Raw genomic sequence first — 12,531 nt, 5'->3', positions numbered from 1 at the left:
ATAGAAGTTGTGTTATGTTTTTAAAAAGAGAAATGGCCTGATCTCCTGGGAGACATATGGAACAGACCATGCTCAGCGAAGCATACTCATTTTTCACTGGGAAACGTGATTATCACTGGCCAGCTTTGATTCCTGCCTCTGGGCTGACAAGAGGGTGTCCACAAAATCATTTTCACTCATTCAGAGACACCAGGACAGACGGGGTCTGTAATGAAATGCAGGAGCTGAAGTAGAACTAAGCAACTGATTGCAAAGTCAAGGTGAAACACTCGGATGAAAAGTCCTTCCTGCCTGAGGCCTCCTTCCCTGACGTGCTACGGACTTTTCTTTTCAGTAATTGCACCATAATTTTTTATATCTGACATTTTTTAATCTCCCACTGAGGAAACATTGCATGAGCTAAATAAATTAGCTCATTGGATCATTAATTCACACAACAAATACTGATATGGGCCTTTGTCATTTCTCTCGGGTGTGTCATCCAGAAAGGTAGAGATAAGCAGGCAGGCCTGGGCTGGCCATGAAGGAGCAGTGCTAGGGCCTCTTCAGGATTCATCTGCCCCACATACATAATCTGTAAAACTTTACCCTCCTGCCCCCGACTCTCGGTGCTACCCACCCCCTTCCTCAGCCTGTACCATGTAACTCCTTAGACAGTTTTGCATTGGTTACATCAGAGAAGCCTCTCATATCTGCAGACCACAGTTCTGCACTTGGCAAACATACCCATTACCATAGATACAAGAAGAGTGATGCCCAAGAAACAGCACTTCAGTGAGGACCACAGGCTTTTCCAGACCTCAGTCTGGTCCTGCTGTTCCACTGTGACTTCCATTTCTAAAGAGAAGATTGCTCTTCCTCACCCCTCCCTCCTGCCTTCCTACCCAGGCCTATTTCAGTAAACTGTGTCTGCCTCTCATTTCAAAGAAAGCTTTAGAGAGCTCAGGTTTAAAGACCTGAGCCCTGGCGTCTGCAACTACATTCAAACTTGGCTTTGGGTTGTTATAATGGCTGCCGTGCCCCTGGTGTTTGGAAAAGCTTTGTACCAGTTTATCTGTGCCTTGCCCCTAGTATTTGGAAAGGCTTTGTACCAGTTTATCTGTGCTGAGCACTGAGCTCCTTGGAGAAGAATGCCCTGATTGTTGGGGATCATCCAGGCAGAACCATCCAAGCTGGCCAGGCCAAGCCATTTCTCTATTTCACCTGGCTGTCTGATAGAGACCACCTGTTCATTGATTGACACTGTGGCAGCTAGGTCCAAACACATTCCATGATGCAGATCTTCATATTAATGGATGTGGAAGAATTGAGTTTGTTCTTCCTTAGGAGCAAAGGGTGTCAGAAGTTAGATACAATTTAATAGTCAAGAAAATATAAATCCTTTTCCATTTCCCCAATTCCTCTGTGTAGCCAGGTCTCTACATCCATCCCATATTAGCAGAGACTGAAAATTATTACCATCTAATGCCCACTCAGAAGTCTAACTGAATTGACATATTGACTTCCCTCCAGTTCCCAAAGATTTTCTGGCTATCTCACAGCAACTATCAATGTAACCAGCACTTCTGGTTTCAGATAACACACTAGGTCAAAGGCATAGATTACATTTGAAAACGTGACCATTTTACCCTAAGAGCTGCCCTTGATCATTGAGAAGTAATATTGAGAATACTGTAAATTGTTGGGCTGAGTTAACAGAGAGCCAAGTAGTGAATGAGGTGGACAATGGGAATATGGATTAAATTCCTTCTTAGAATGTAATTTAACAGAACACAGATCTTCAGGCCTCAGGGAATGACTCTTCTACCTATGAGAAACCCACTATCATCTAAGTGACTGGGCCCCTCGGATGACTTCTCCATCTCCTGTATATTTATTTGCTTAGTTAGTGCTATGGATAGAACATAGCACATTCTAGACAAACATTCTGTTGCTGAATTACGTCTTCAATCCCTCTTTCCCAGTACTTTTTAAGGGAAACCCAGAAATCTCCATGGGAAGATGGTTTCCACACTTGACTGGTTTTCTGAGAATCCTATTATAAAGCAAAACATCTCAGGTTTAGAGACCTGAATCCTAGAGTCTGCAACGACATTCAAACTTGACTTTACCACTGGGTAGCTGTGGGACCTTGTGAAGGTTGTTAACATTACTTAGCCCTGTAGTAGCCATTGGGGTTGATTACAGAGGCTCTTTTCCTCTCTTCAGGCAACCAGAGGACTCGGTGCCCTGGTTCCTCAGTGCTTAGATAGTGACAAGCTCTGAGAAAAGAATTTGTAAGCAAGTATGTTATGCCTATGTTGAATGTATTATACACCGAATGCCTGGTAGCACCTCTCCAGAACTTTCTCTTGTCACTCTAGCATAGTGACTGGTCACATTCAAGAAGACGGCTGCCCCCTCAAGTGACAAAAATGAGTAGTGTCCCCATGTTGATGTGTGACAGACATGTAGCAGACCTGAGACATAAATTTGACTATGTTAAGCCACTGACATTTGAGGAGTTATTTGCTTCCCCAACTTAACTTGTTTTACCCTGATTGATATGCCTTGCTAAAGCTTAGTCTCTTTACCTAAAAAAAAAAAAAAAAGAGAGAGAGAAGCGTGGAATCATTTTATAACATAATTATGAATATTAAGCAAGGCAAAGTATATAAAATACCTAGACTAGCACCTAGAATTTCTAAATTTATCTTACTGGTGGTAATGATGGTGACGATCTTATACCATGACCTAAGTTGGTATCTAATGAATATCTGTAGCTACCAGCATAATTATTAGACACATGTTTTTTAAAAAATCAGTTACCCTTGAAATGTAATGCTGGTGTGTTAAGCTAGAGGAAATTAAGTTATAGCTTAAATTTCTGTCTTTAATTAATTAATGTGACTCCATTAAAGACTTACTCAGAGAATGCATCCTGGTATTTCAAAGATATTACTATTGATTAGGGGAACAAAATATGTGATACCAAATGTTATCTACTTCTCCAGTTACTCCACCTCCCCCCAGAAGGGGCCACATCCTTGTTATAGACGTTTATGTCTCCTACCCTGAACATTTCTGCCTAAGAAATTACAACTGGCTTGTGACGTCTTAGCTACAAATGTGTACCCTTGGTTCAGCCCCATTCGCTGCTCTGTTTTCACTAGTAAGACCTTGTTTAGCCCAGCCCCCTGCGGTCTTTCTCATGATAGTGTGGCTGTCCTCTTCCAAAAACTAGAGTATTCTGCCCTTAGGCTCCTCGGCCTTGCCTCAGAGTGGCCATCCTCATACCCCCATTCAGAATCACGGAGGCCTGCCTTCCAGCCTCCCACAGTCGTCTTCTTCCTCCCACTGTCTTCTTCTGGTCCCCAAAGCATCCCTGCCTAAACTTCCTAATGATTAGTTTATGTTAACACTTTAGGGTGAATCTTGGGAAATTGCCATTTAAGAAGAGTTAAATATGGTGATGTCCCATGATACAAGCTACATATAAACTTAATTTAAATAAGAGGAGACATTTCATCATATACATATTGAAGTTCATGTTGAATCCAATCAAGAATTCCCATGTACTTCTCCCTCCCTCCCTTGGTGCCCTGGTGGGGAAGGGGCTGCTCCTGTAGAACTTGTCCTATGTTCTTTCATATCACCTCTGACCTCCCCACACTCAACATATGTTTCCTGACTGACTAGATGAAGGTTTTCCCTGATCTCTGTTGTTAGCATTCATTTAATACACACTGGGACTGTCTTATAAAGGCTTATATTTATAAGCCGGGAGTGGTGACGTACGTACGCCTTTGATCCCAGCACTCAGGAGGCAGAGACAGGTGGATCTCTGTGAGTTCAAGACTAGCCTGGTCTACATAGTAAGTTCCAGGCCAGCTGGGGCTACAGGGAGACCCTGTCTCAAAAAAGACCAAAACATATATAAATAAAATAAATAAATAAATAAATAAATAATAAAGGCTTGTATTTAGTATTACTGTGTGAGAAAAAATTAACACTTCTTTTCCTCAACCTCTTCCAGATCGAGGACATCATTACAAAGATGCAGGATGACAAGACAGGAGGTGTACCCATCAGAACAGTTAAGAGCTTTCTCTCCAAAATCCCCAGTGTCGTCACAGGTAACATGCTCCTCATGCAATATCAGAGACAAGCAGACCAACCACTAAAGAGCTGTGTGTCTAGATGGTAATATAAGGGTATGTAGGGATCCCAATGGCAAACATGAAGACTTTCATGTGTTTCTTGACTCAAGGTCCATTCTAGTCTTTGTTTCTAACAAAAAGCTTCTCTTTGCCAGTCGTTAAGATTGGCTTTACTAGATGAATTCTTCAAGTGTGTGTCGGTTCTGACATCTGGGAGTAATGAACTGACACATTGGCAATTTGGCCTATGGATATAAACAGGTGTGGAAATAGTAAAGAAATTGAACAGCTTTTCATTTTGTTTTGGCTTTGGGGTTGGTTGTTTGTTTTGAACTATAATCGCACCATATAGCCCAGGCTGTTTTTCAACTTGTCATCTTCCTGCTCAGTCTCCCAAGCTAAGATTACAGTTATATAATACTATGCCTGGCTCAGTTTAAGCAGGTTTTAAGGAATGTTTCATGTTTTAAGATATTCCTATGCTCAAATTCTACAGAATGTTTTTATTAAGTTTTTAACTCACTGTACTTAAACACCTAAAAAGAGTAGGGTTTTTTTGTTGTTGTTGTTGTTGTTGTTTTTGTCTTTACAACAAGCTGTTTATTACAAAATCCAGATAGTTTTTATATATTACAAGGAACTGGAAGTCACGTGGCATTTGGCAGTCACATACAAAGATTTAGGGTACAAAGAAACAGGACATATTGCCTGTTTTTTGGCACCAGAAGGATGGTTAAACTTTTACTCAAAGTTACCAATGACTGTCTGGTAATTTATTGGCCAAAATATTTTCTTTCTTAGGGCTAAAGGCATGGTAAACTTTTACTTTTTAGCTCAGGAGGAAACGATTAACCTGGCCTAATCTCTTAGCTAATGACAGCTGAGTTATTTGTTCAGGACATGGAGATGAGCTGTTGACCAGGACACTTTCCACAGAGCAAGGAGCCTGCACTTTTGACCTGTCCACTTTCTCCTGCTAGCCTCACAGTGTTCTGCAAGAGGATTATCAGAGCTATTGTTTTCAGCACCCCTCCTGTTAGGAGAGAATGAAGCCTAGACTTAAAAGTTTTAGACTCATCTCACCCTAGAGCACGCCTGATTTCCTACAATCAGTGATGCTCCCTCATGCAACAGAGGACCAGATACACAAAAGGTCACAAATGGCCAAAAAGCCGAGGATAAGAGTCTTCAGAGTTTGAGTCTTTGGAAAGGACTCATATTAAAATCCACCTACTCAGAGCTCAGGGACCATTGGGGAAGAGGGGGCATCAAGATTGTTAGGGCCAGAAAGGAGGTACAGGACCATACAGAAATCATCCTCTAAGTACCTGGGATCCTTCTTATACAAATCTACAGCAATGGTGTCAGCATACCCAAGACCCATGCAAACTTATGCAGACAAAAACCCAGCATAGAACTGTGGAAATGACCAGCAGTTTCCAATCTTAGTAGAAGAATTATTGGCAGCTGATTACTGCCAGGTGAAGAAGAGCTAATCTTCTTTAAGAAGATTCTTTAAGATTTAAGAAGAATCTTTAAGAATCCACTAAGAATCTTAAGAATCCACTAATCTTAAGAATCCACTAAGATTGGAACCTGCTGTTCATTTCCACAGTTCTATGCTGGGTTTTTGTCTGTATAAGTTTGCATGGGTCTTGGGTATGCTGACACCAAACACTGTTCTATTTTTATGGGGTTGATATACTCAAACATATTTATTTTAAAATTTTTGACTGTGAAATACATTCAACATGGGTATAATTTCAAGAATAATCATAACCTCATAGCATGTTGTATGGACCCACCACTTTGCCTTATAACTTGCATCAATATCTTTTTAAAAACTTTTATTAATTTTTTATGTGTATGAGTGGTTTGCTTATATGTATGTAGTGTAGTGCCTATGGATGCCAGAAGAGGGTATTGGATCCCCTGGAACTGGAGTTACAGATGGTTATTAGCCACCATGTGGGTGCTGGGAACCAAACTCTGGTCCTCTGCAAGAGCAGTCAGTGATCTTAACCACTGAGCCATCTCTCCAGCCCCTACATCAATATCTTAAGAGTCCCTTAATGTACCAGCAAAGTGAATTCCCTTCCCGTTATACTACCTGTTTATGATAATTAGATCATTGTTTGTCTTCATCATTTTCTTGTGGAAGTATGTAGCTCTTATTATCCAAACAAATAAGCAGATAAATTCGAGTAAAATTTTTGGTGAGTCTCTCATTCTCAAAATTTAGCTATTTGCATTCCAAAATCCAGAAACAACCAGGACTTGGTTTCTGTGATGCACCATTTAAACTGACTGAAAAAATAACTTAAATCACACTGGTGGTACCAAGTGCTGGTAGTGATGTGGAATGACTGGAACGTTTATATGTTGTTTTAGGGGATGCAAAATGATATGGTATCTTTGAAAAACAGTTTGGCGGTTTCTTATAGAGTTAAACATTGCTTACCCACTCCTAAGTATTAACCCAAGAGATGTGAAAGCAAGTGTTTACCAAAAACTTCATATGAAAGGATTTGTAATGACTTTATTCATAATCTCCACAGAGGAGAAACAGCCCAAATGTCATTCATTGAGCAAATAGATGAACAACCTCTAGTTAATCCAAACTCAGCAATAAAACAGAGTGAACTATTGATACATACAGCAACCTGATCTCAGCATCAGTTTCCTTGAGTAAAAAAGTCACTCTCAAAAACTTACATACAGTTTTATTCCATGTATATGATGTTCCACAAAATGGAGATGTTAATGGTCACCAGGCACTGGAAACTGGGGAGAGGAGTGTGAAAGGGACAGTAGGAGGGAGTTTTATGAGGTGATATGTGTATTCTGTACCCACACTACAGAATCTACGTGGGTCAGAACGTCATAAAACAGCACATATACAAAAAAAGAGTCAACGTTACTCTGTGTTAACTAAAAAAGTAAATAAACTAAGTAGCCATGAGTACTCCATTCGTTGTCCATAAAGTCACTGTTCAAAATCAAATACTGCCTTAGCTCAGGCTGCCACAATAAAATACCCAGACATGGTGGCTTATAGACAACAAAAAAATTAATTTACATGGCTCCAAAGATTAGAGGTCTGTGATCAGGGCAGCAGCACCACTAAGTCTGATGAGGGCTGTCTTGTTGGTTGTAGGCTTGTAATTGTATAGACACATGGCATAAAGCAAGCTCTCTAGTCCCTTCTTGTAAAGGCACTAATTCCACTCATTAGGCCCCACCCTCATAAATTATCTCCCACAGGTTCTGCTTCTTAGTGCTATCCTATTGGGGTGTAGAGTTCAATATATATATATTTTTTTCAAGAGGCATAAAATTCATTCATTAATAAGTATCAAGTATATTTGAAAGTGGTGCTCTGAAATTCATCTAAATAGAATTAAAATTTGTGAAATATAGTAGACTGATTTTCATATATTGTCAAATTTTGTTTAATAATATATCCAGAATTTCTTTCTTTGTTAGTATGAAAAGCTAACAAAGAAAAAGTTAAAAAAAAAACTTTCTTTTTAAGCTTAGGTTGGCCTTGAACTTTCTATATACTCCAGGCCTCTCTTAAATTAGTGATCCTCCTGCCTCAGCCTCCCAGGTGCTGGGATTACAAATGTGTGTCAACATCCAGACTGAGAATTTTTAAATATAGTTTCATGGATAGGATTGCTCTGTTGTTTTTCATGTCTTTGTTGATGGCTGGGACATCAATTTATGCCAGCCAGCCTCCTGATAGAAGTCATGAATGTATCTCTCTATTGACATTGTATTGGTCTCTGAAAACTAATTTTCTTTTTATCCAGCTAAGTATATAATTTCAATTACTTTTTATAGCTAAAAGTTCCATTTTGTTATTTTTTTCAATTTGTTTGCCCACTTATTCATTTCAGTATTTGTTGGGTATCTGCTAGTTTCTAAATACTTTTGAGCACTTAAGATTTAAAAGAAAATAAAATAGATAAAAATTTCTCTACCTCGGAGCTGGAGAGATGGCTCAGTAGTTAAGAACACTGACTGTTCTTACAGAAGACCCGGGTTCAAATCCCAGCACCCACATGGCAGCTGACAACTGTCCGTAACTCCAGTTCCAGGGGATCCGACAGCCTCTTCTGTCTTCCACGGGTGTTGCACGACACGGGTGCACTTACCTACATGTAGGCAGTGCACACATACACATGAAATGAGAAAATAATAATTAAAATATTTTTAAAAATCTCTACCTGGACTTTATGTTCTAGGAAAAAGCACCATAAACAATACACCTTATCTGGGAGCAGGTCAGATTCAGAAAGTGACAAAAAGAAAAGAACTAATGATAACTGTACAACTTGGGCCTGAGCAACTCCCAACATTGGAATTGTCATTAATTTCAATGAGGAAGACTATGAGCAGACTGGAGATCTGCAGTGTGTGTGTGTGCATACATGCATGCATGTGTGCATGTTTAGGTGGAGATCAAGAAATCTAAGGATCAATTTGGGACAGGTTAAGTTTTAGAGACTCCTGTCCCCTTACCCATTCACCTGGAGAGACAAGCAGGCATTTGTACATGTGGATCTACATTTAACGGCATATTTGAGCTGGGGACAGTATAACTCACCATCATAGAAATGATGCTTACAGCCCTAAAACTTGGGATACCCAGTATTTACAAGTCAGGAAGTGAAGGAAAAAAACGGCAAAGAAAAATTAGATGAAATTGTTAGGGACTGAGAAGAAAACAAAGAGGCTAGGGCTTTTTGAGAGTCAAATTCTCTAGAAAGTATTTGAAGGAATTAGCTCGTGAGCTGAGGGCTGAGAATTGGGCATTGAGTTGAACACCCCTGAATTCCTTGCTGACCTTGACCTGTACATCTCACAAAACACTGAGGATAAAAAGCCTATTGGAGTGTGTTTGAGAGTGATCTGAGACAGATCATCTTTAAAGCAGTTCTTCTAAAAAGAAAAACGGTAGAACATGTATAGGAACACAGTAATTTAGAACATGTAGGCATTTAAATAGGAAAATGACAGTCTGTTTTTTATGATGACAGAAATGACTCCATAGAGGGGGACAATGGTTAAAGAGAAAGGAAAATCCAAAAGTAAATGAGTCTACAAGAGGAGATTGAATCTAATATGCAGATAGGTGGGTCATTTTCACTAGAAAAATGAACCGTTTATACATAAAAATGGAAGGGAGGAATCAGAATGGAGGGGTGGGAGATGTGTAGATGGTCTCTCCTGATTATATCTATTTTGTTAATGATATGGGACCCAAAGGGGCTGTTCTAGCTTACTTTCTGTTGCAGCAACAAACACCATGACCGAAAGCAATTAGAGGAGGAAAGGGTTTATTTCAGCTCAGAGGCTACAGTCCGTCTTAGACATCCCAGGTCACAATCTATCATTGAGGGAATCAGGGCAGGAACCTGGAATTAGGAACTGTGGAGGACTGTGGCTTTCTGGTTGGCTCTCTGGCTCCCTCTCTGGCTCATGCCTAGCTAGTTTTGTATTTGCAGTCCAGGAGCACCTGGCCAATAAATGGTGCTGCCCACAGTGAGACAGACCCTTCTACATCAATTAATAATTAAGATAGTCCCTCACAGTCATGCCCAAGGCCAACCTGTTCTAAGCAATTCCTCAATTGAAGATTCTTCTCTTATGTGACTGCAGGCTGTGTCAAGTTGGCAATTAAAGATAACCAGGACAGGGGTAGAGGTATTGAAGGTTTGGATTGGAAAGCATGGAAATAGTTAACTAGAAGAATAAAGGGACTCGACTAGGAAGATGAAGTTCTGGTTGTGGGTAACATTAAGTATCCTCTTGGGGTTGTTAAGATTTAAGGGATTTTTTGTTGTCTATTTAGTTTGTTTTGAGACAAGGTCTCACTGTGTAACCCAAGTTGGCCTGGAATTCACTACGTAGCTCAGGCTGGCCTTAAACTCACGATCTTCTTGCCTTCACCTCCCAAGTACTAGGGTTAAGGACGATATCACCACACACAGTTAGCACTTATGAATTTGAAGAGGGTGAGTTCTTTCTCCAGCCTCATTTAGCTCTATGAATTTGAACATATGTCAGGCAGAAAGTTGGACATGGTTCATTTCAAAGCAAGTAAGAAAGTATAGGAAGCCAAGAGACAGGCAAGAAAACAACTGAAATAGTTGACCATTAACATGTAACAGACAAATGAGGGCAAGATACAGGATGAGGAACCATGAAAAGGAGTGACCAAGTTATCCATAATTTCAGTGGCAAAGGGACTTCTAAGTTCAAGGCAAGACAAACAGGTCTGGAAATACAGTGATTGGATAGTGGAAGATCTGAAATTCAGATCATGCCGAGGTTACGGTTATTAATGGGGACAAGATCTGAGGTATGAACACCTAAGGTGTGACAGATAGGACAATGGGCAAGGTCATTAAAAGAGAGGAGGTCAGGAACTGAGAAGCCATGGTAGCAGACGACTGATTCACACAGATACTGACATCACTACTGAGAAGCATTAGAAAGGGTGGTCGTGAGTCTGTGGTTTAAATCTTTCTGGAATGAGAGGCAGAGACCAGGGGGTAGTAGGTGACTTTCACAGGATATGACGTCATGAGGATCGGAGCTGAGTAGACACACACACACACGTGCACGCACACACACGCACACGCACGCGCACATGCACACACACACGCACACACACACACACGTGCACGCACACACACGCACACGCACACGCACATGCACACACACACACAATGAAGATAGTATGAAAGAAGTCATGCAAATCAAGGAGGGATCACTTTCTGCCTTCAATCCCAGGGTGAAGCACTGAGTGGGGAAATAGCTACTACATCAAAGGGCCACCCGGAAGCGGTGCCCTTGGGGAAGAACAAGACAGTGAAGAAAATTTGAACTGATTTTGCATGTTGACCATGAGTTCCAGAGGACACATGAGAGAACTTCCGGAGCTGAAGAATGTGTGTCATGTGTAATAACTATCCATGGTTTCCATGTTCCATGCACTAGAATAGTCACAGGAGATAAAAAGATGAACAAAAACCTGATCTTTGCTGTTCAGACTATTTTCTGGTGAGAGAAGCAGGTTCACTGCAGAACCTTAATTGTGTGAGCTGTGCATTAAATAGAAGAAGGGACAAAATATTGTTTGAGCCCAGAAGAATATTCATGAGTTTACACTGGCAATGCCTATAACATTCCTCTAAGGAAGTGTATCAACGATCTGTTCCAATGTAACCACCGTCATACACTATAATGGCTTCAAACTACAACTTCTCATTTATCATGTTCAGTACCCACGAGCTGATAATCAGGTAACCCTTCTGTTGTCTCACCCATGAGGTCATAGTCATCAGATGGTCCTGTTGAGGCTGCACGATCCACAGTGGCCTCATTCCTTTGTTTGGTAGTCTTAGCTCTTAGCTGGAGCCTCATTCCTCTTCCACATCATCTCAGACATTCCAATAAGAGACACTAGGCATCTTTATATCCTCACGATCTCAAAGTTCCAAGAGGGAGAAGGTAAAAACTGCAAGGCCTTCTAATGGAAGGCACTGGAATTTATACAATGTCAAATCTACTGTATTCTACCCTTGAAAGCAATTCACAAGGCCTAGCCTACCTAGATTAAAGAGAATATAGAAACTAATGCCCCTTCTGGAGTAGGAGTGGAAAGGCACATTAACATATATATGATTCTTTAGAGGCCTTTGTTACCATCTACCATGTGAAGTAATTTTAGAACCAGGCCTCAGGAGTATAACTCCAAGGACAGTCATTCCAGATGAAGCAAGCAGAATTTTCATAGGCCTTCATGCATGAAAAATATGCCAAGTTTCAGGAAAGTTGAGCATGTTTATATGGGTGGAATTCTAAACTGATTATGTGTTTCAAGAGAGTAGCTTGCAGGCAAAACAGTAACAAGAGTTAAAGGGCATGAGACTTAACATTGATAACAGACTATGAAGAAACTGTGACTTTAGACTCAATACCCAAAAGGACTGCCTCAGAGGCTCTAAGTAAGAGGAGATCCCCTGTATGAAGTGGATGCAAACCTGGGAGAGTGATGGGGAAAATGGAGACTACAGAGAGCATCCCCACATGAGGGTCTCAGCAGGAAATAAGAAGGCCATAGTCACAGTCACAGAAGCCATGGAAGCATATGTCACTAGCTCCTCACAAGAAGCCCTCAGAGATAGGAACTATCATTACCTCTGTTTGTTTTTTAAAATGTATGTTATAGGCTGGGCATGATAGCGCACACCTTTGATCCCAGCACTTGGGAGGCAAAGGCAGGCAGAGCTCTGTGAGTTCAAGGCCACCCTGGTCTACATAGTGAGTTCCAGGCCAGCTGGGGCTACAAGGAGACCCTGTCTCAAAAAGATAAATA

At 40.7% G+C, this 12,531-nt stretch overlaps 1 protein-coding gene across 4 annotated transcripts in view; it reads left to right on the top strand.

The window, feature by feature from the left end:
* The first annotated feature begins 4,014 nt into the window (after nucleotides 1–4,014).
* Nucleotides 4,015–12,531, top strand: part of Rgs6 (regulator of G protein signaling 6) — a 217,636-nt gene continuing 209,119 nt past the window's right edge. For all 4 annotated transcript variants that reach the window (XM_029554420.1, XM_008849807.2, XM_008849806.2 and 1 more), the window contains exon 1: nucleotides 4,015–4,115. In XM_029554420.1, the coding sequence (XP_029410280.1) occupies nucleotides 4,037–4,115 (79 nt within the window). In that variant the 5' untranslated portion in view covers nucleotides 4,015–4,036. The remainder of the gene's footprint in view (nucleotides 4,116–12,531) is intronic.

This window comes from Nannospalax galili, unplaced genomic scaffold (assembly GCF_000622305.1).
Source record: "Nannospalax galili isolate Female #2095 unplaced genomic scaffold, S.galili_v1.0 scaffold24, whole genome shotgun sequence".
Taxonomy (NCBI): Eukaryota; Metazoa; Chordata; class Mammalia; order Rodentia; family Spalacidae; genus Nannospalax; species Nannospalax galili.
Note: the sequence above shows the minus strand (reverse complement) of the source record. Positions and strands in the feature narration are given on the sequence as shown.